Consider the following 21,251-nt stretch of genomic DNA (forward strand, 5'->3'; position numbering starts at 1 on the left):
CAGCTGATGCCAGCAAATGATTTTTTTTAATGTGTTGCAGACCATTTTTCTTTACCTGTTCAAAATGAGTGCAAAGCAGAAAGAGGTGTCTACTCTCTTTAATTTGATGAGGAAAATAGCAGAGGCACCAGGATCCAAATACCCTGATCAGCCATGAAGCTCCAAGGGCCAGTGAGGATCCCTGGGCCTAGCCTGCCCCAAAGGTTGTTGTGTGGATAAAATTGGTGGTGGAAAGAAGCATCAATTCCCCAGTGAGCTCCTTGGAGAAAAAGGCAAACTAGAAATGTAATCCCATTATAAAGTAATGAGTACAAAAGGATGGTGATCACCATTGTCATGCATGATGCCCCCCTAAATAGTCACGATGGCCCAGAGCTTCATGAACATGGACAGAGAAATGTAGGTAGATCTTGGTTGAACATTGGAAGGCAGGTCATAATAAGAAAATCTGTTACTAGAGAGAGTATGAGCTCTGCTTTGTTGGACATCTTCATGTAGAGGATTGACAGCCATGTGGCGTTGATGATTTGGCTCCCAAATTCCTCCATTAAGAGTTGGACAAAACTGTAGGAGATAACATGTTGTAGACCACCATGTATTCACTATAGAATAGCTGAGGATCATGACTTCAGGAAGAAGAAGAAGAAGAAGAAGAAGAAGAAGAAGAAGAAGAAGAAGAAGAAGAAGAAGAAGAAGAAGAAGAAGAAGAAGAGGAAGAAACTTTGTAACAAGTGTCTGAATGCAAATGACAAATTTCTTTCTTTCGATGTCATCATTTTTTCTATGGAGACTATTAGCCTACTGCAGATTGAATGGATGACACAGAACTTTTTTAAGCCTCTCCCGTCCCTTACGAAAAACAGCAAAGTAAAGAAAACAAAAGATGAACCACTGAAGTCTAAAAGGAGTCATGAAGGCTGTCTGATGTGCTTTGAGCATCTCTAACATAAATGGTTAGTGTCTCTCTGCTCTCTTACTAATTGTTTCATGGTGTTCTTCATGTTCTGTAAATGGCAATTTGTGCTGAGGTCAATTATAGGGAGCAGAAACCGATTTCTGATTCACAAAGTCAATTTGCACATGAAAATAAATCCGACTTCAGCACATTGATATTTGCTGGAAACAGGTGGTGTCCTGACTCCAAGGGACACTGACAGAACTGTGTAAAAACTCAACCATCCTTCTGCAATTCCGACATCTTTACTTGACATCCCAGTCTTCACTACATCTGCTTGGAAAAGCAGTTAAGCCTATTTTCTTGGGGATAATTTCATGCTTGTCTGTGGTTCAGAGCTACATGGGCCTACATTTCCCTAGCAAGAATGAAGGGTCCTGTCAATCATCAGCAGAAGCATAGTTATACGAATGAGATTCCCTCTGAATGAGGAACAGGTGGACGTATACATTTCACTTACTCCAGGATTGGGCTATTTCCCCCTTGCTCGTAATACTAGAGGCAAATGGGCCCTTGCAATGAAAAGAAGGACATTTCACAGAAGCCAAACACCTGTTGCTGTGTAAGGTGAGCAGGAATGTGTGATTGCGTTCAAGTTCTACTTCCGTGTTTCCAATGGGCATTTGGTTGTCCACTGTAGGAACGTTATACTGGAACAAGGCATGGCTTTGGTCCAATCTGAAATGTCCCTTTTTATGTTTTCATGTCTGGATCCTTGTAGAAAAGATATTCAACCCTTCAGGGCCCTCTGGTCGGATCTACCCTATCTCTTCTCTTCTTCTTAGGTTTCAGTTTTCCAAAACTTCAGTCTCTAGCTACTCCCTTGGTGGCTGGAGATGGGAATGGTATGGTGTAGTGGCTAAAGTTTTGAACTGGGAGTCAGGAGATCCAGGTTCTAGTCCCCACTCAGTCATGGAACCCTACTGGGAGACTTTGAGCTAATCAGAAACTCTCAGCCCAATCTACCTCAAAGGGTTGTGGTTATGAGGATAAAACAGAGTGGAGGATGATTATGTATGCTGCCTTGGGTTCCTTGGAGGAAAAAAAGGGTGAGATATAAATGGAATAATAAATAAAGAAATTTAAACAAAATCAATATTTTAAATGGATACTGCTGGAGGTAGGAATGGTGTGGTGTAGTGGCAATTTTTAGAAAGTTTTAGGATGTTTTACTTATTTATTTATTACATTTCTATACCGCCCAATAGCCGAAGCTCTCTGGGCGGTTCACAAAAAGTTTTAAGAATGTTTTAATCATGTATGCTATGTTTTTAGTTGGTTTTTTAATGTGTTTTATACCACATTTTAGGCTTCACAAGGCAATGCAGGACCATGTGAAGTACTTTTACTGGTTGCGGAATGTGGAGGGCGGAAATAACAAGGTGACACAAACAGCTGGGTTTTAAACTGGGCCACATTTTATTAAACATATCTGCAGAAGGGCAACCTGAGCTGATATTAACTCTACAACCACCATCAGCCATAAACTGCTAGGGTGAGTCATTCCTGGCCATAGGGTGGCGTTCCTCAGTTCGCCACCCCCTGGCTCCCCCTTTTGGGGTGGGAGACCTTCCAGTGTCACTCCTCCCCATGACACCAGCCTCCGGGTGAGTGAGAAAGGTCAGCCTCAAGGGTAACCCTTATCTCGCTAGCTGGTCCACTGGGTTTGCAGCTGGTGAGCGTCAGGTGTTTACCCATCACCATTAGATTGTCCCGGGGTCATCCCTGTGCATCTGAATGACACACAGGGGATTCCGGGAACAGGCTGGGATGACCCTGGGATGACCCCAGGATAAACCTTAGGTCTAGCTAAGACCAAAGTGTCTGCTGTCATCTCCTGTTTCATAAGAACTTGGACTGCATTTAACCCACATGCTCTCTTGCCCGGTTCCGCAGTGTCTGATATGTGGGACACTCCATCATTCAACCAGCAATATCCTTTCCCCTCTCTACCTTGCACCAAATGTTTGGATGTCTTCCTAAACTCGGCCCTTGCACAATTCCTTCCCATGCACATAAAGCACATAGGGATGAGAGGCGAGTTTTAAAGCTCCTTCAGAAGGGTGGAAAATTGTATTCCCTATGGAGGTTCTACCTCATACTTCTCTTCCACATTTGCAATGAGCTGTAGTTATATAAGGAAGAGGGCCACAACCATGTGGCCAATACAATTCAAAAGAACAGCCCCCTCTAGTGGGCATTTTAGAGTGAAACTTCACCTGTACATGGCAGGAAAACGCAACAAATGCCAATATATTTCAGAAGAGTCCAGTTTTCTTAGGTTTATTTTTTACCACTAAAACCTGGAAATGCAGCAGGAGATGCTCAGGAAGCTGATGGCATGGTCAAAATGACTCACGAACATCCATGGGAAGGGGGCAGTCAAGAGCATGGGGAAAGTCTAGTTTTTAAATAGTAATGCCTGTTTACCCTCCCTTGGAATTGGCTACAACGGAAAGGAAATGGATTTTGTTCAAAAGTAAAAGAGTCCCAAATTAAGTCCATTAGGAGTAGTTGCTGAGCAAATATCTACACAGAAATGCTCCCCATTAAGTATACTATATCTTCCCAGGTCCCATTGGGAATGCAGCCAGTGTAATAATACTTTCAGTCACCTGTGTATAATTGTTAGAAAAATCTAAGGTAGGAAACATTCAGTCCTAGAGATCATTTATAACTTTCACCATGAGCGTCACTAGAAAAATCAAAACTAGGAAAGGTTCAGTCTAAGCTATATTATTTATGCCTTTAGCCATAGGATGAACTAGCTGGTTTTCCCAATCCATGAAAGCACCACAGTGGTGATCTTATGAATGGGGAAAGCAAGCTAGCCCCTCTCTCTTCTTAAAGTACTCAGCGCACATTTGTGAAGAGGAGAAAAATCGCTATACTGCATTTAAGAATGGGAAAGAGAGTGAGAGTTACTCACACACTGCCTTCCCCATTGATTAAGGTGCCGTATTGGTTTTACTCCCCTTTGAATTTGTGCACTCCCTGCATTAGGAAGAGAGAGGAGCTAACTTTTTTTTCCCACTGGCAAAGGTTACAGTAGCAGGGGTGAGCCAGGGGTGAGAAACAAGCCATTCTAAATTCTGAGTGGCACTTCAGGAGTTGAGGATGTCCACCTCACTGCCCAGACGCTGCCCACCGAACCCTGAACCTTCAAATCCTGGAGTCTTCATGACAATGCATCGAGAAATGCTTCCAGTTGCTGTTTAATGTGATGCTCTTGCTTCATGTGACACTGATGGACCAAAGCCATTTTCAGGAAAACACAGAGAAAGTGGGAAGTGTTTCTCAGTGGGCTGTCATGAAGATCCACACACACACACACACACACCCTTGGACAGCTTGCCTCCTTCCAGGACAAGAGCAGAGTTATGATTATCTCAACTTGGTCAAGCTCTACAAAGCCTACATGAAGTCACAAATGGGATTTGTGCGCAATTGATCCCCCATGCAGCCACACAGGCCTGTGGTCTTTCAGGCTCAAACCCAGAAAGAGTGCCAAGGACCAGCCCCACAATTACATGGTTCTGTGTTGCCTTGTGATTCATAGAAAACCTACTAAACTGACCCATGGTTCAGGCAATCCAGAGACAGCAAGGGAATCCAGGTTGCAACCCAGCAATGGGGGTAAGGATGCATACGGTTCACTATTTCGCCCGACAGAAATCTGTATACCCATCTAAATCTTGAGAAAAGGTGGAGTACACACTTCCAGTCTAAAATTTGAATTCAGAGAAAAGGTTGCTTAACCTCCGGGATGACAGATTCAAAAGAGACATTGGTTAGAATGTTGCAGCAGAAACTTTATTGGAAACATATATATGTATATAAAAGAAATGGCAATAGAAGTTGTACAAGATTTAAGAGCAAAGCAGGGAGCGGTAGAGAGAGAGAGAGACTCCCATCGTCATTCTGGCCTTCCACGGGTTCATCTGCTCTAAACCCAGGGTTAGAACAGTCTGCAATGAATCTGTGTCTTGTCTCCGATTCCTGGTCATGAGGATATTCTTCTTGTCTTTCACAGTCTAGCTGCACACGCTACTACGGCGGCCAGACCTTCTCCCAAGGAGTCCTCCTCTCCTCCAGCCCAAGCCTCCAAACGAGCCACCTCCCAGCCCAAGGCCTCCAAACGAGCCTCCTCCCAATCCAAAACCTCCATACAAGCCTCCTCCCAGCCCAAAGCCTCCATAGGCACCAGAACCAGCCAGAGAACAGGGGGTGTTGCCTCCGACGGAAACAGGCTCACAGCTAGCAGACAGGATGGGCCCTGGGATGGTCACAACGGAGGCAGGTGGCTGGATCACGATCTCTGCTGGTGGGATCTGGTTGATGCATGAAGGGATGACTCCGGCCAGGGTGCCGAGCTCTCCTGAGCTGGTGCTTCCTCCGAGCAGTCCGCCGGAACCATATCCCCACCCACCAGAGCCCCATCCACCATATCCATAGCCAAGGCCTCTGTGGCCAAGACCTCCTAAGCCGAGACCTCCATAACCAAGACCGGCAGAGCCGAAACCAACCACTGGGGTAGAGGCACAGGATGGGACGGCACAGGCTGGACCACAGTAAGCCATTTTGTGGGTGATGGTACGCGGTCTGGAACAGAAACAAGAATGAATGAGGACCACAGACAATGCAATGTACATTTTTTTCCTCATCAATATCGTAAATGAGCTTGTAAGGTTTGTTCTGTTTAATAGGGATGTGCTCCGCTCCGATTAGGAGCGTAGAAGCAGTAGCGGATTGGCCTGCTCCGCCTTACCCAGAGGCGGAGTAGGAGCGGACCGCGGACCCCCTAGAAGCAAGGCGAAGAGAAGCGACCATTTTTCGGAGCTCCGAGTTCAGTCGGAGCGCTCCGGTCGCCATCTTGAAAACATTTCGCCATAGGATTGCATTGCGGCAAATAATCGCGCATAACTACGTTGTTTTTGAAGCTATCGTTCTGGAAATTCTTGTGCACAGAGAGTCGTGGATGGGGGTCATTTTGAGACCACTCTCACCTCTCTGCGTGCTGTGGTTCACGTGCAATATTTTTTTAAAAATCGGGTCAACCGCGGGGCTCAAACTGCGTTTCGGCTTTTCGCCCATAGGATTGCATTGAGGGAAAGAATCGGGGATAACTGGGGGGGGGTTTAAGCTATCGTTCTGAAAATTCTTGTGCACAGAGAGTCGTGGATGGGGGTCATTTTGAGACCACTCTCAACTTTCTGCATCGTACGGGTCGCGGGCTAGAAGTTTTTTAAAAATAGGGTCAACCGCGGGGCTCCGTTTCGGCTTTTCGCCCATAGGATTGCATTGAGGGAAAGAATCGGGGATAACTGGGGGGGGGTTTAAGCTATCGTTCTGAAAATTCTTGTGCACAGAGAGTCGTGGATGGGGGTCATTTTGAGACCACTCTCAACTTTCTGCGTGCTGTGGTTCACGTGCAATATTTTTTTAAAAATCGGGGTTTGGGTTTTTTTTTTTTATTATTATTATTTTTTTGGAAGCGATGACAGGCACATTCAACTCCCAATCCTGATGAGAATTCATCTCCTCAGAAAGCATCCTCCTCCAATCCCAGCGTTGGAGGGGGGACTAAGGCAGACCCACCCTGAGAACTTTCTGTTTTGTGTCTCTTTGTGGGTTGGCGTTCGTGGAGGGAACACTTACTTAGCTAGTGCTCCTGCTTTGGAGATAGATTAATTTAATATAGGTTTAGTTTGGCGCGTGTGTGTGTTTGTTTGCTTCTTTCTGACTTGTAGCTTAGTTTGCCCTGTGTTTTCCCCTTACTTTGATTTAATATAAACTTTATTTTTGAATTTTGGAGTGTGTGGTTGGGTTGGTTGCCCCCCCCCTTCCCTGTATTAAAGCCTGACTGTTCTGCTTTTGTGAAAGCTTTCTTTTGAAAGCATACACACACTTTTTGTCCCATTTCCCTACATTTATATTCTTAAACATATTTTATTATATTCTTTCACATAGTCCATTAGTATATATTCTCATACATATTATATTAGTATTCATATTTTGTTCTTCTTATAGTAGTGGTTGGTTCTTTTTCCCCCTCCCCTCTCTTAAATCCTGATTGTGTTTCCTTCTATCTTCTATATACCAAATATACCAAAAAAATTGGATTCTCTTTTTCTTCTCTGTGTAACTTCGACGGAGTGGGCTGCTTTTGTCAAGTTCAACAGGCAGCCACAGATTGAGCATTTTGGGGAAAGCATACGCACACCATTTCCCTATTCTTAAACATATTATTATTATATTCTTTGACATAGTCTTAGTAGTCTATTAGTATACATTCTCATACATATTAGTAGTAGTATTCATATTTTGTTCTTCTTATAGTAGTGGTTGTCCCATTTCTTGTCCCATTTCCCTACATTTATTAGTAATATTCTAAAACATATTATTATATTCTTGTAGATATTCTTAGTAGTATATTCTCATACATATTAGTAGTAGTATATTTTATTGTTCTTGTCCCATTTCCCTACATTTAAACATATTATATTCTTCTTATACATATTCTTAGTAGTACCTTATACATAGTATTAGTAGTATTAATATTTTGTTAGTCATCATGAAAAGAGAAAGCAGGCGTGCTGAAAGCAGCAAGGCTCAGTCTGCCAGCAGGGCTTCCTCTCCTCCTGTGAAACTCAAACGGGCAACTCCTTGGCTGACTGCTCCAAAACAGAAGCAGGACAAGCAGCAGGCAGAGCCACTCTCTTCTGCAACTTGTGCCCGGCGTTCTCTTTTTGAGGGTGGGAATGGGAAAAGTGCCCGTTTGCAAGAGGCACGTGGCAGCAGTGCCATTAGAGGAGGAGGAGTATCCCCAACTCCTTCATTCTCCTTTCAGCCCACGAGCCCGCTGATGGACCTAGACGAGGTCCTCAGCACAGTGGAGGGGGGGGAGGAGGAGGAGGCGGTGGGCCTCCAGGATGTGGGGGCTGAGGAGGAGCAGCAGCAGGCCGAGGCTCTCTCCCCAGTCTCATCCCACACCCCTGTTTCTGTGGCAACACCAGAGAGCTCAGGCGGGCAATTGGTGGTGTCACCACAGAAACGAAAGACAAGCATCGTGTGGGACCACTTTGAGTTGGGAGCGGATCCCCGCTTTGCTGTCTGTCGCCACTGCAAACTCAGCCTAAGCAGGGGTTCATCGACAGGGCATTATGGAACCAGCAGCATGAAGATGCATCTTCATAGGCAGCACCAGGCGATCTTGCTGGGGAAAGAGGCGGGCAAGGCGACTGGTTCCAGGGGAAAGCCGAAGGCTGCTGCTGGCACTGCCACTCTAAGCTCTCCATCTCCCATCCCCACAAGGGTTAGGCAGGCAACCCTGCAGGACATGGGGTGGGGGAAGTATTGACCCACAAGATGGCGTTTTCCAATGCCCACCCAGGGTGCTACTGTGTTGGGGCATCTGCCGGGACTGACTCCTCCCCAATACTAGATCTATGACATGTCACTCTGCCTGCCCCTCTGCTAGCCTGTCCTCCTCGGTGACCGACTCGCTGGGATGGTTTGCGTTTGCAATGCGTGACTAACTGCAATGCTGGCTTAGAAACCAGCCATCACTTCCTTGTGCCCCCAGAAATGCCCGCAGCCTGCCTGCCTGCCTGCCCGCCTCCCCCGGGGTGCTGCTGTGGTGGGGCATCTGCCAGGACTGACTCCTCGCCTACTCTGCCTGCCTCTCTGCCCGCCTGGTGCCTGGTTTGCTCCCAATCGTCCTCCTCTGTGCCCCTCAAGGCGTAACTGCTGGCTTAGAAAGAAACAACCAGCCATCTTTGCCTCACTTTGCGCCCACTTATGGGTTGGTTTGCTATGCGTTAGTGCTCAAGCCATCCTTGCGGCACTACAATGCATGCTGCCTGCCTGCTTTCCATTGATGGTGCTATATAAATAAATAATAATAATAATAATAATTCTCCCCTTCCCGCCTTGCAGCGATGGTGTATGTGTCTTGCTTTGACTAAGGGGAGAAGTCCTTCCTGCGCTCACTTAGACTTTATCAAATTCAATAATCCCTTTTTCAAATGTGCCAGAAGATTTAGGGTTATCTCGTGGCATGTTGGGATTGCCTTGGAACTGGCCCCATTGAGCTGTCTGCAATTGCAACTTTAAATCCCTGACATACTGGAGTGTTCAAATTTCAAAAGTTCCCCTAACATCAGGGGATGATGGGATTGCCTTGAAACTTGGTGTCCATGGGGACACATGGGTAAGCTGTCATGGGACCAAAGGATAGGTTTCTAACGTGCAAATTGACGTAGTTGTAGAATGGGACTTGATTTGGGGTGAGTTAAAAAGTTTAAGCCGCGCCAAAAATCAGGGGATGATGGGATTTGCTTGCAACTTGGCGTGCATGTGGACACATGGATAAGCTCTCCTGGTGCCGAGTTTGAGGTTTCTAACATGCAAATTGACGGAGCTATCCCAAGGGGTGTGAATGGGGTGCCCGATTTTCATAAATTCCCCAAAAATCAGGGGATGATGGGATTGCCTTGCAACTTGGCGTGCATGTGGACACGTGGATAAGCTATCATGGTGCTGAGTTTGAGGTTTCTAACGTGCAAATTGACGTAGTTGTAGAATGGGACAATTTGGGGTGAGTTAAGCCATGCCAAAAATCAGGGGATGATGGGATTTGCTTGCAACTTGGCGTGCATGTGGACACATGGATAAGCTCTCCTGGTGCCGAGTTTGAGGTTTCTAACATGCAAATTGACGGAGCTATCCCAAGGGGTGTGAATGGGGTGCCCGATTTTCATAAATTCCCCAAAAATCAGGGGATGATGGGATTGCCTTGAAACTTGGCGTGCATGTGGACACGTGGATAAGCTATCATGGTGCTGAGTTTGAGGTTTCTAACGTGCAAATTGACGGAGCTATCTAAAGGGGTGTGAATTAGGGTTATGGGAGGTGCGTTAGAGGGTAGAGCCGCGCCAAAAATCAGGGGATGATGGGATTTGCTTGCAACTTGGCGTGCATGTGGACACATGGATAAGCTGCCCTGGTGCCGAGTTTGAGGTTTGTAACATGCAAATTGACGGAGCTATCCCAAGGGGTGTGAATGGGGTGCCCGATTTTCAAAAATTCGCCAAAAATCAGGGGATGATGGGATTGCCTTGAAACTTGGCGTGTGTGTGTATACGCCCATGAGGTGTCATGGTGCCAAACGTGAGGTTTCTAACTTCAACGGAAAAAAAGTTGTTTACTTTTTTAGCTTTCAATGCAAGCCTATGGGGGGGCAAAAACGGAGCTCCGGATCCGATCCGGAGCTCCGGGCGGAGCGGAGCGGAAGTGGGCGGAGCGGGGGCGGGGCGGAGCGACCCGCTCCGAAAAATGGCGGATCTGCAAGTGAAGCGGAGCGGGGGGTCCGTGCACACCCCTACTGTTTAATATGACATGGATGATTACATCTCCTGAATCCATGGTGGACCTTCAATACTGATTGGGCCAACAACCTTAGAGTCTGTATGTCAGATCCCAACCTCATGGCTGGAGCTGGGCTTGAAGTCGGAATTGTAAACAACAAGCCAACCAACAGCATTTTGACTAGAATTCTTGCTTTTATTTAGCTCACCTGAATTTTTGCAAAACTCAACACAGCTTTCAGTAAGTTGGGCTTTGTCAGTTACATTGATGCATTCCATGATTCTGCAACAATATTATGGAAGTTGTACTCCAACACTACACACTGTTCTCATCCCTATTTGCCAAGGAAGCAGCTATAGACAGATGTTTGGGGTGAATGGAACTTTATAATACGAAAGGAGGTGTGCTGGATCTGACCCTGGACCCAGGAAATGCAGCATTTCTACTACTGGCCAGATATAAGAATATTAGAGGAGTCATTATAGATTGGACCAAACACATCACAGTGGCAAACTCAACACCCATGGGAAATTGTGAAGCAGGGCATGACTGATATAGCACACACCTGCTCACCTTCCACAGCAATAAGCATTCTGCTCCTGATACTGGTGGTTGTGCTATGCCCTTATTCTTTTCAATTGTCCTGAATTCCCAAACCACTCCATTTCATTCAATGGGCCCATGAGGTTCTAGTTTTACGAGCAAGGGGGGAAAGCTAAATGTCTCCTAGAAGACCCCAAGCAGGACATAAGGTCCATAAAGTTCACCTGTTCTTGCTCAACAGGAACATATGTTCAGGTCAGGATTTCATTTAAGTTTTGTCTGACAAGAGTTTACCAAAGGGCAGAAAGTTCTCAATTGCAAACAATTTCATTCATCCAAGCTGAGTGTTTGGAATGTTTTGCCCTTTAAAGTCTGGGGTTGGATCCCTGTAACTGACGTCTGTAAGGGCTAAGTTAGATTTGCCAAAACTTCTTGGTCTCTCATCATTAAGAGTTTTATGCCAAGCAGGGACAACATGGTGCTCTCCATGCTAGGAAGAGCTGAGCACATGCAGTTTGATGAGGATTCTGTGACAATTCATTTTTTTAAGCATGTACAAAAACATTTGCTAAGTTATTCATATTTTGTAGACAAAGAAAACAAAACTCAGAGACAGAGACAATACAACGAATATGGTCACATATCCATATTTCAGAGTTAGGCTAAATCATCTGACGCTGTTTCTGCTGTTGACTGAAAGGACCTTTGACATCGCCTGGAAGCTTCAAGGCCTACACTAAGGTGAATTTCAGACCAGCCTGAAAATATCCCCAAGGAAAGGGACTTACCTGCTTTCCCAAGTAGATGTAGTGAAGACACGGATGTCAAGTGAAGCTGTTGGAACTGCAAAGGGATGCTTGAGTTTTTATACTGTTCTGTCAGAGCCCCCGGTAATGTTGACACCACCTATTTTCAAAAAACTTACTTTGCTAAGCAGAAACAAGTTCCTTACATTGACTTCAAAACACACTTCCTTTAATTTACGCTCCATGGAGGGGAGCAAATGAAACAATTATATGTATTTTTAGGAACACCCATGTTTTAGATAAGGGATCATCAAAGCACTTCAAAGAGCATCCTTTGACAGCTTTGCATCATGTTTGTCTGTTTGTTTCTATGTATTTTTTTCCATCATTGATGCTATCTGTTGTAGCTATGGTACAGGAAGAATCCATGCAGTTCTCAGAAGCCATAATCCTTGCTAATCCATAGTGAAGACATGGTGGAAAACAATATGGTATCTCCTACAATTTTCTCTGACTTCCTAAGATGGTTGGAGGAACCTGAGAACAAAACATCAGCACCAGATGACTGTCCATCCTCCACGTGAAGACCCCCAGCAAGGAAGAGCGCATAACTTCTCGAGATCACTGATTTATATAATCAGATTAGATTTCTATTATGACTTTCTCCAAGAAGCCCCGAGGAGAATCTTGACTTCCATCTCTCTCAAATTTCATCCACACAAAACCATTTTGGACAAGCTAGGTTCAGGGATACTGACTGGCCCTGTGTGTTTCATGACTCCTTGTCTGATACTCTAACCCAGTGGTTGGAAATGTGTGGATATCCAGATGGTTTGGCCTTCAAATCGCATTCAACTGTAGCTAGAACCACCAATGGTGAGGGACAATTGGAATTGTAGACCAAAACTCTACAGACCCACTCTTGCCCTAAGGTCTACGCCACAGTGATCCTGAAAGTAAGATATATCCATCATGAATAGAAGTCACTGATAGCCTTAACTTCCATGACTGGATCCAATCCCCTTTGAAAAACATCCACATTTCTGACCGTTGGAACAGCTTTTGGTACAAAATCCCATAGTTTGCCTATGTGATGTTTGAAGAAGTATTTCTATCTATCTCATAACATTCAGCTTCATTAAATATGTTGGATTTCTAGATCTGTGACAGAGGGAGAAGAACGTATTTCTATCCACTTTCTCCACACCATGCTCAGCTTTGTAAAACTCAGTCAAATAACCCTCCTTCCTTGACTTTTGTCGCCTACACAGTAACATATGAAATTGTTACAGTATGCATACCAAATTGGATAGTTCTGTTCCCAATGTTATTACCTTTCCAATACATCTTTCTGCCTGAGACTAAGGACAATTTGGTGACACTCTCCCCAGCCCAGGTCAAGAAAATGACGGACATGAAAGTTGAGTCTTATTTCAGTGCTGGCAATTTGAAATACGGTTACTTTTGGAGGTCAAAGACACATGTCTCTTATGCATGGGTATCTCCTCCAAAATATGGGAACATCTGGAGATTTAATGAGAACAGCTCTGGGGCTGCCTCTGCTTAAAACCTAGCATCTGTCACAAGTCACCTCAATTTGTCCAATAACGAGTCTAGCCTTCTTCTTCTTCTTCTTCTTCTTCTTCTTCTTCTTCTTCTTCTTCTTCTTCTTCTTCTTCTTCTTCTTCTTCTTCTTCTTCTTCTTCTTCTTCTTCCAGAAGTCATGATCCTTAGCTATTCTATAGTGAATACATGGTGGTCTACAACATCTTATCTCCTACAGTTTTGTCCAACTCTCTAAGATTAATGGAGGAATTTGGGAGCCAAATCATCAACGCCACATGGCTGTCAATCCTCTACATGAAGATATCCAACAATGGAGAGTTCATACCCTTTCTAGGAACAGATTTTCTTATCATGACCTGCCTTCCAATGTTCAACCAAGATCTACCCTCTTGTAACTTACCTACATTTCTCTGTCCATGTTCATGAAGCTCTGGGCCATTGTGACTATTTTGGGGGGGGCATCATGCATGACAATGGTGATCACCATCCTTTTGTTCTCATTATAATGGGATTACATTTCTAGTTTGCCTTTTTCTCCAAGGAGCTCACTGGGGAATTGATGCTTCTTTCCACCACCAATTTTATCCACACAACAACCTTTGGGGCAGGCTAGGCCCAGGGATCCTCACTGGCCCTGAGAGCTCCATGGCTGATCCAGGTGCCTCGGCTTTGGATCCAGGTTTGGATCCAGGTGCCTCGGCTATTTTCCTCATCAAATTAAAGGGAGTGGACACCCCTTTCTGCTTTGCACTCATTTTGCACAGGTAAAGAAAGATGGTCTGCAACACATAAAAAAAAAAATCATTTGCTGGCATCAGCTGGTTTCCTAACTTCTTCTTCGTTTTAGACTTTTTGTTAACTGGAAAAAACAGGTATAAAATTACTTTACAGGACAGAAAGATATTTCTTCTCTGTTTCATTGACCTCAACCCAGGCAAGATTAAATTGATGAATCATACAAGAAGATAAAACAATTACAGGAAGCATGAGAAACACCCAGGGTTTATCTCAGAGGTCATCAAACCATTTCAAGGAGCATTCGATAACACCTTTGCAACATTCAGTGCTTTCTTTGTTTGTTGGTTAATTCGTTAGTGTTTTAAAATGTGTTTTGCATCAACCATGGTCTACCCTCATGTCATTTGCCAAATAAATTTTAATCTACCATGCATCTCTCTCTCTCTCTCTCTCTCTCTCTCTCTCTCTCTCTCTCTCTCGTATCATATCATATCATATCATATCATATCATAAGATTAAACATTTTTATGAAGTTGTTGAGGTTGACCTTGAGATGAAGAATGAAATCATGTAGGCATCCAAAAGAGAAGAAAATAGCATGGGTACATTCATCTTTGGATGACTACAAACTTGTAGCATGTTCAGATACCCTCAATGACTGTGTCCTACATTTTATACATAAAACAAAATAAAGTTTGAGTATTAGGCCATGGCTAGACCTGCCAATATTCCGGGGATTACCCTGGGATCATCCTTGTGCATCCACATGATGCACAGGGGACTTCAGGAGCAGGGAGGGATGATCCCTCCCTTGTCCCGGGATATCGGCATAGCCATTCCTCCCACTTTTTCCAGGGTCTCGGGATGATCCTGAGACTACAGAACATATGGACAGGCATTGTGGGTTGTCCTGGCTCCTCATGAGTAATGCTAGGCATGGGGCACAGAGCTCTGTGCCCATTGGCAGTCGGGTGGAGGGAGGAGGGATTTTTTTTTAAAAAAAAGAAACCTCTAATTTTGTGTATGTGCTCCTACACCTTTAAAAAAACAAAAACAAAATGGTAGTCATGACATCCTCTTCCTCCTAGGATGTCATGTGCCATGTGAAGACAGAGGGGGAGATCTCATGAAAGCCATATCACGAGATCCTCCCTCCTCTGTCATGCTAGACCCAATAGGTCTAGCCATGGCCTTAGAGTTAGTCTTCGAGGGAGGTCTTCTGCTTAGTCTGAACAACAACGGAAGTGATTTAAGCACTGTTCAAATAGTCAATAAATTACATTGATTTGTAACCCACTTTGTATTGATCTACACGTTTGTATAATTTGGCTATTTAGCATGCTCTTCCTCTCAGGAAAACTGAAGTTTTAAAATGAATAAAATGTGCAAAGGACAAGCTCCCTGGTCCTCTTAATGCAGTCTATGGCAGAGGCCGCTCTCTCATTGCCAGTGTTGAGTTAAATAATAATAATAATAATAATAATAATAATAATAATAATAATAAATGCATTACTTACCCGCCTTTCCATTTTGACCAAGGTGGGGAACAACAGTACATATAAAATACATAAAACTGAATTAAAACATAATATACATTGTTAAAACATTCTAAAAACATCCTAAAATTCCCCCCTGGATAGGCTTGGATAGTTAAGACTCCACCTCCAGGTCATTTCATTTTCTTTAACTGGAAAGAGAGAGGACATCAACTTGTCCTATCTGTTAGAGAGAAAAAAGAATGTCTTGGGCTGTTCATGGAATGGGTTAGAACAATTATAACAGTACTATCCAATTCAGTATAGAAATGACAACGTTTGGAGCTTTATTATTTAGGGCATAAAAGTCAAGAAGGGGATACATCATGGAGTTTTACGGAGATATTCAGGTTACGGAGGAAGTGGATTGAGATAAATTCTTCTCCCTCTCTCATAGAGCCAAAACCCAGTAAACTATTCTAATGACTCTGGATGTTGTAAGATAGATGGAAGTTATTCTTCACACAGCACAATTAAACTATGGGATTTTGCATCTCAAGCTGTCATGATGGCCAAAAATGTGGATGTTTTTCAAGGGGGATTATTCAAGTTTATGGGAGTTAAAGCTATTAATGGTTACTATTCATGATGACTATGTCTTCCCTTCAGGAGTAGTGGTTAGAGCAGATATGGAAAATGTGATGCTCTCCAGATGTTTTGGTCTACTCCTATCATCATTCACCATTAGTTGTTAGGGCTAGGGCTAACGGAGATGTAAGTGAAAACATCTGGAGCACCAAACATTTAAAAATCCTGGGTTAGATATTGGATAGCAAGTGTAAACACCTGGATACAAACACCCTGCTCAGCCCTGACGCTCCCAGGGGCAGTGAATATCTCTGAGATAAGCCTTCACCAAAATATTGTTTTGTGTATTATTTATTTATTTATTTATTTATTACACTTATATACCGCTCCCATAGCCAGGGCTCTCTGGGCGGTTTACAGAAATTCTAAAACTGAGATAAAAACAAGTATACAAAATTTAAAATTCTAAAACACAGAACATACACACATAAAGCATTAAAAACCGTTAAAAAAACACTAAACACATGGGTGATTAAGATGCGCCGCCATATGCCTGGGCAAAGAGGAAAGTCTTAACCTGGCGCCTGAAAGATAGCAGCGTTGGTGCCAGGCGAGCCTCGTCAGGGAGATCATTCCATAGTCTGGGGGCCACCACCGAAAAGGCCCTATCCCTCGTTGCCACACTCCGAGCCTCTCTCAGAGTAGGCACCCGGAGGAGGACCTTAGATGTTGAACGTAGTGACCGGGTATATTCATGTCGGTAGAGGCGTTCCATCAGGTATTGTGGTCCCAAGACATGTAAGGCTTTATAGGTCAAATAACATTGACCTATCGTCAAATAACAACAGATAACATTGGTGAAGGAGAGAAGCATAGATTGCCCAGTGTCCTCCTTGGAGAAAAGGCAAACAAAGTTCTGTTGAGGTTGCTGATCACACTGTCATGCATGGTGGGCCTCAAAATGGTCATGTTGGCCTAGGAGCTTAATGTAGGCAAGTCCCAGGAGGGTAGATCTCAGTTGAACATTGGAAGATAGGTCTTCATAAGAAAACAAGTTACCTAGAGAGGTTATGAGCTCTCTCTTGCTGGAGGTTTTCATGCAGATGTATGGCAACTTCCTGGTGGGGGTGTGATGGTTCTCAATCCCTCCCATCTCTCTCATGAACTTGGACTAAACCCCGTGAGATACCATCTTGTATACCACCATCTATTCTCCATGGAATAGCCAAAGATCATCACTTCCTTCCAACTTCTTCCTTACAAAGCACTTCTGATTTCATCATTTTTGCAACTCAGTCATTTATCTTACAGTTCCAACAGATACCATGGTTGATACCCCCAGCCCTGAACAAAACTGCAGCCTCACCCAAAGGAAAAAAAAACACCCCAATATCAAAACAGGGGAAAGCAGCTGTTTGAAGTACTTTGATGTTCCCTTATCTAAGCGTGGGTGTTTCTAAGCCTTTCTAATTGTTTACCAAATGAATAATAATTCACTTCACTGTGCGTACATTGAAGGATGGTTGTGTGAAGCTCAAAGTAAGGAAGAATTAAGCTATTTCTGCTTAGCGAAGGAAGTTTTTCTGCAGCACATTACAACTTTAGCCGGAAATAAGTGGTGTCAAAAAAAAACAGGGGCGCTGACAGAATTGTATAAAAGCCCAACCATCTGTCTGCAATTCCAACAGCTTCACTTGACATCCTCGTCTTCGCTACATCTTCTTGAGAAAGCAGGTGAGTCCATTTTCCTGGGGATATTTTCATTACTGTCTGTAGTCCACATGTATGTTGGTTTAGGGTTTTCATGAAAGGCACAAGGTCCTGTCAATTGTCAGCAGAACTCATAGTGATATGATTCAATCTGCCTCTTAATGATTGATGGGTGGTCATACCAGTTTATGTATTTTTCAAGTTATTTCTCACTTGAATATGTCAAACATGGTAATTGTTTTTCTTCATTCTTTTAAGTTATCTTAAGTTATCTAATTAACTTAAATTCCATTGATTTAGCTGATCCTAGCATGGGGAGGAATTGAAGTAAAAGAGCAAAGCTCTCAAAATTCTTGGCTTGGATGGATGAAACTTTCTGTTTCATATTCTCCAATATGCATGTATTAATTAAACACATTGAGTTCTTTGTTCCCCGCTGAATATGGAGAATGTTCTGGTAAATTCTTAGCAAAACCAACCATGGAACGAAATTCTCATCCATGAATAGTAGTTCCTGGTGAGCAAAAGGAGGCAGATGTGATTGCTTCTATGTCCTGCTTGTGGGCTCCTTGGAGACTTCTGATTTTATCTCCCTTGCTCCAACTACTAGAAACTAATGAGGCCATCAAATGAAATCGAATGGTGGGAAATTCAGGGCTAATAAAAAATAAGGACATATCACAATTACTAGTATGCCTATGGCGGTTGCAGCTGTGTGCTATTGCAGTTATGACCTGCTTCAGAATTTCACACAGGTGTTGGCTTTGCCACTGTGAGAACATAATGCCAGGAGACATGTGGCTTTCATCCAATCCACAAGGACTGCTCTTATATTCTTACAGCTGGCCACTTGTAGAACTGTGGTGCTGCATTTCATGGACTCTTGGTCTGATCCAGAGCTCACCTCTTTTCTTATTATAAAGTTTCAGTCAGCCCAAACATCTGTCTGCTGCTCCTTCTGTGGCAAGTAGGGATGAGATATAGTGTGTCATATGGAAGTACAACTTCCACAATAGTGCTGCAGAATCATAGCAGCTGTAGTCCAATGTAGCTGGTGAACACCAACTTACTGAAGGCTGTGTTAGGGCATTGGTTTTGCAAAAAATCTGGCGAGAGAAACAGAAGCAAGAATTTTAGTCTTAATGCTTTGGGTCAGTTGATTGTTTATATTTCTGACTTCACATCCAACTCCAGCCATGAGGTTGGCATCTGACATACGGCCTCTAAGGTCAATGGCTGCCCCAGTATTGAAGGACCACTGTGGCTTCAGTAGATTTAATCTTCCATGTTATATTCAGAAAACCAAACCGTACAAGCATATTTACGATATTCTGAGAACAACACAGAGTACCACTTTCTGCCATTACACTTAGAGACAGACGGCAGAGAGAACTAGAGAGAATGTACATTGCATTGTCTGTGGCCCTCATTCATTCTTGTTTCTGTTCCAGACACCCACCATCACCCAGAAAATGGCCTATTGTGGTCCAGCCTGTGCCGTCCCATCCTGTGCCTCTACCCCAGTGGTTGGTTTCGGCTCTGCCGGTCTCGGTTATGGAGGTCTCGGCTATGGAGGTCTTGGCCACAGAGGTCTTGGCTATGGCTATGGTGGATGGGGCTCTGGTGGGTGGGGATATGGTTCTGGTGGACTGCTCGGAGGAAGCACCAGCTCAGGAGAGCTCGGCACCCTTGCTGGAGTCAACCCTTCATGCATCAACCAAATCCCACCTGCAGAGATTGTGATTGAGCCACCTCCATTTGTCGTAACCATCCCAGGGCCCATCCTGTCTGCAAGCTGTGAGCCTGTTTCCGTCGGAGGCAACACCCCCTGTTCTCTGGCTGGTTCTGGTGCCTATGGAGGCTTTGGGCTGGGAGGAGGCTTGTATGGAGGTTTTGGATTGGGAGGTGGCTCGTTTGGAGGCTTGGGCTGGAGGAGAGGAGGACTCCTTGGGAGAAGGTCTGGCCGCCGTAGTAGCGTGTGCAGCTAGACTGTGAAAGACAAGAAGAATATCCTCATGACCAGGAATCGGAGACAAGACACAGATTCATTGCAGACTGTTCTAACCCTGGGTTTAGAGCAGATGAACCCGTGGAAGGCCAGAATGACGATGGGAGTCTCTCTCTCTCTCTACCGCTCCCTGCTTTGCTCTTAAATCTTGTACAACTTCTATTGCCATTTCTTTTATATATATATATGTTTCCAATAAAGTTTCTGCTGCAACATTCTAACCAATGTCTCTTTTGAATCTGTCATCCTGGAGGTTAAGCAACCTTTTCTCTGAATTCAAATTTTAGACCGGAAGTGTGTACTCCACCTTTTCTCAAGATTTAGATGGGTATACAGATTTCTGTTGGGCGAAATAGTGAACCGTATGCATCCTTACCCCCATTGCTGGGTTGCAACCTGGATTCCCTTGCTGTCTCTGGATTGCCTGAACCATGGGTCAGTTTAGTAGGTTTTCTATGAATCACAAGGCAACACAGAACCATGTAATTGTGGGGCTGGTCCTTGGCACTCTTTCTGGGTTTGAGCCTGAAAGACCACAGGCATGTGTGGCTGCATGGAGGATCAATTGCGCACAAATCCCATTTGTGACTTCATGTAGGCTTTGTAGAGCTTGACCAAGTTGAGATCATCATAACTCTGCTCTTGTCCTGGAAGGAGGCAAGCTGTCCAAGGGGTGTGTGTGGATCTTCATGACAGCCCACTGAAAAACACTTCCCACTTTCTCTGTGTTTTCCTGAAAATGGCTTTGGTCCATCAGTGTCACATGAAGCAAGAGCATCACATTAAACAGCAACCGGAAGCATTTCTCGATGCACTGTCATGAAGACTCCAGGATTTGAAGGTTCAGGGTTTGGTGGGCAGCGTCTGGGCAGTGAGGTGGACATCCTCAACTCCTGAAGTGCCACTCAGAATTTAGAATGGCTTGTTTCTCACCCCTGGCTCGCCGCTGCTACTGTAACCTTTGCCAGTGGGAAAAAAAAGTTAGCTCCTCTTTCTTCCTAAAGCAGGGAGTGCACAAATTCAAAGGGGAGTAAAACCAATATGTCACCTTTATCAATGGGGAAGGCAGTGTGTGAGTAACTCTCAGTCTGTTTCCCATTCCTAAATGCTGTATAGCCATATTTCTCCCCTTCAAAAATGTGTGCTGAGTACTTTAAGAAGAGAGAGTATTTAGCCTGCTTTCTCCATTCATAAGATCATCTCTGCAGTGCTTTCAAGGATGGGAAAAGACAGCTAGTTCCTCCCATGGCTAAAGGCATAAATATACCTTAGACTGAACCTTCCCTAGCTTTGATGTTTCTAGCAATTATACACAGGTTACTGGAAGTTCTATGACTACAGCAGCATTCCTGTGGACACTTATCTGGGAATTTATATTAAACTTAATGTTGAGAGTATCTGTGTAGACACGTACTCAATGACTACTCCTAATGAACTTAATTTGGGATTCGTTTACATGAAAAGAAATCAATTTCTCTTCTATTGAAGGGAATTCCAAGGGAGGGTAGACAGAGAATCCTATTTAAAATCGAGCCCATCCCCTTTTGACTTCT

The 21,251-nt window shown here is 44.1% G+C and overlaps 2 protein-coding genes across 4 annotated transcripts in view; one reads left to right on the top strand and one right to left on the bottom strand.

The window, feature by feature from the left end:
* LOC134412194 (chorion class B protein B.L1-like) overlaps window positions 1–19,919 on the top strand; it is a 44,828-nt gene extending 24,909 nt beyond the window's left edge. Inside the window, exons 1-2 of one of the 3 annotated variants that reach the window (XM_063146033.1) lie at window positions 1,220–1,243; window positions 19,142–19,919. In XM_063146033.1, the coding sequence (XP_063002103.1) occupies window positions 19,163–19,678 (516 nt within the window). In that variant the 5' untranslated portion in view covers window positions 1,220–1,243; window positions 19,142–19,162 and the 3' untranslated portion in view covers window positions 19,679–19,919. Of the gene's footprint in view, window positions 1–1,219; window positions 1,244–17,626; window positions 17,715–19,141 lie in introns of those variants that run through there. The other 2 variants (XM_063146031.1, XM_063146032.1) reach the window with 2 other exon arrangements.
* Window positions 4,959–5,566, bottom strand: LOC134412193 (acanthoscurrin-1-like). The gene has a single exon (XM_063146030.1). It carries the CDS (start codon window positions 5,533–5,535, stop codon window positions 4,990–4,992), a length of 546 nt encoding a protein of 181 aa, XP_063002100.1. The 5' UTR covers window positions 5,536–5,566; the 3' UTR covers window positions 4,959–4,989.
* Window positions 19,920–21,251: the final 1,332 nt, after the last annotated feature.

This window comes from Elgaria multicarinata, chromosome 21 (assembly GCF_023053635.1).
Source record: "Elgaria multicarinata webbii isolate HBS135686 ecotype San Diego chromosome 21, rElgMul1.1.pri, whole genome shotgun sequence".
NCBI lineage: Eukaryota > Metazoa > Chordata > Lepidosauria > Squamata > Anguidae > Elgaria > Elgaria multicarinata.

What these genes read in the sequence shown, in the direction of transcription:
- LOC134412193 (XM_063146030.1), bottom strand. Translation starts at nt 5,535, where the DNA reads ATGGCTTACTGTGGTCCAGCCTGTGCCGTCCCATCCTGTGCCTCTACC.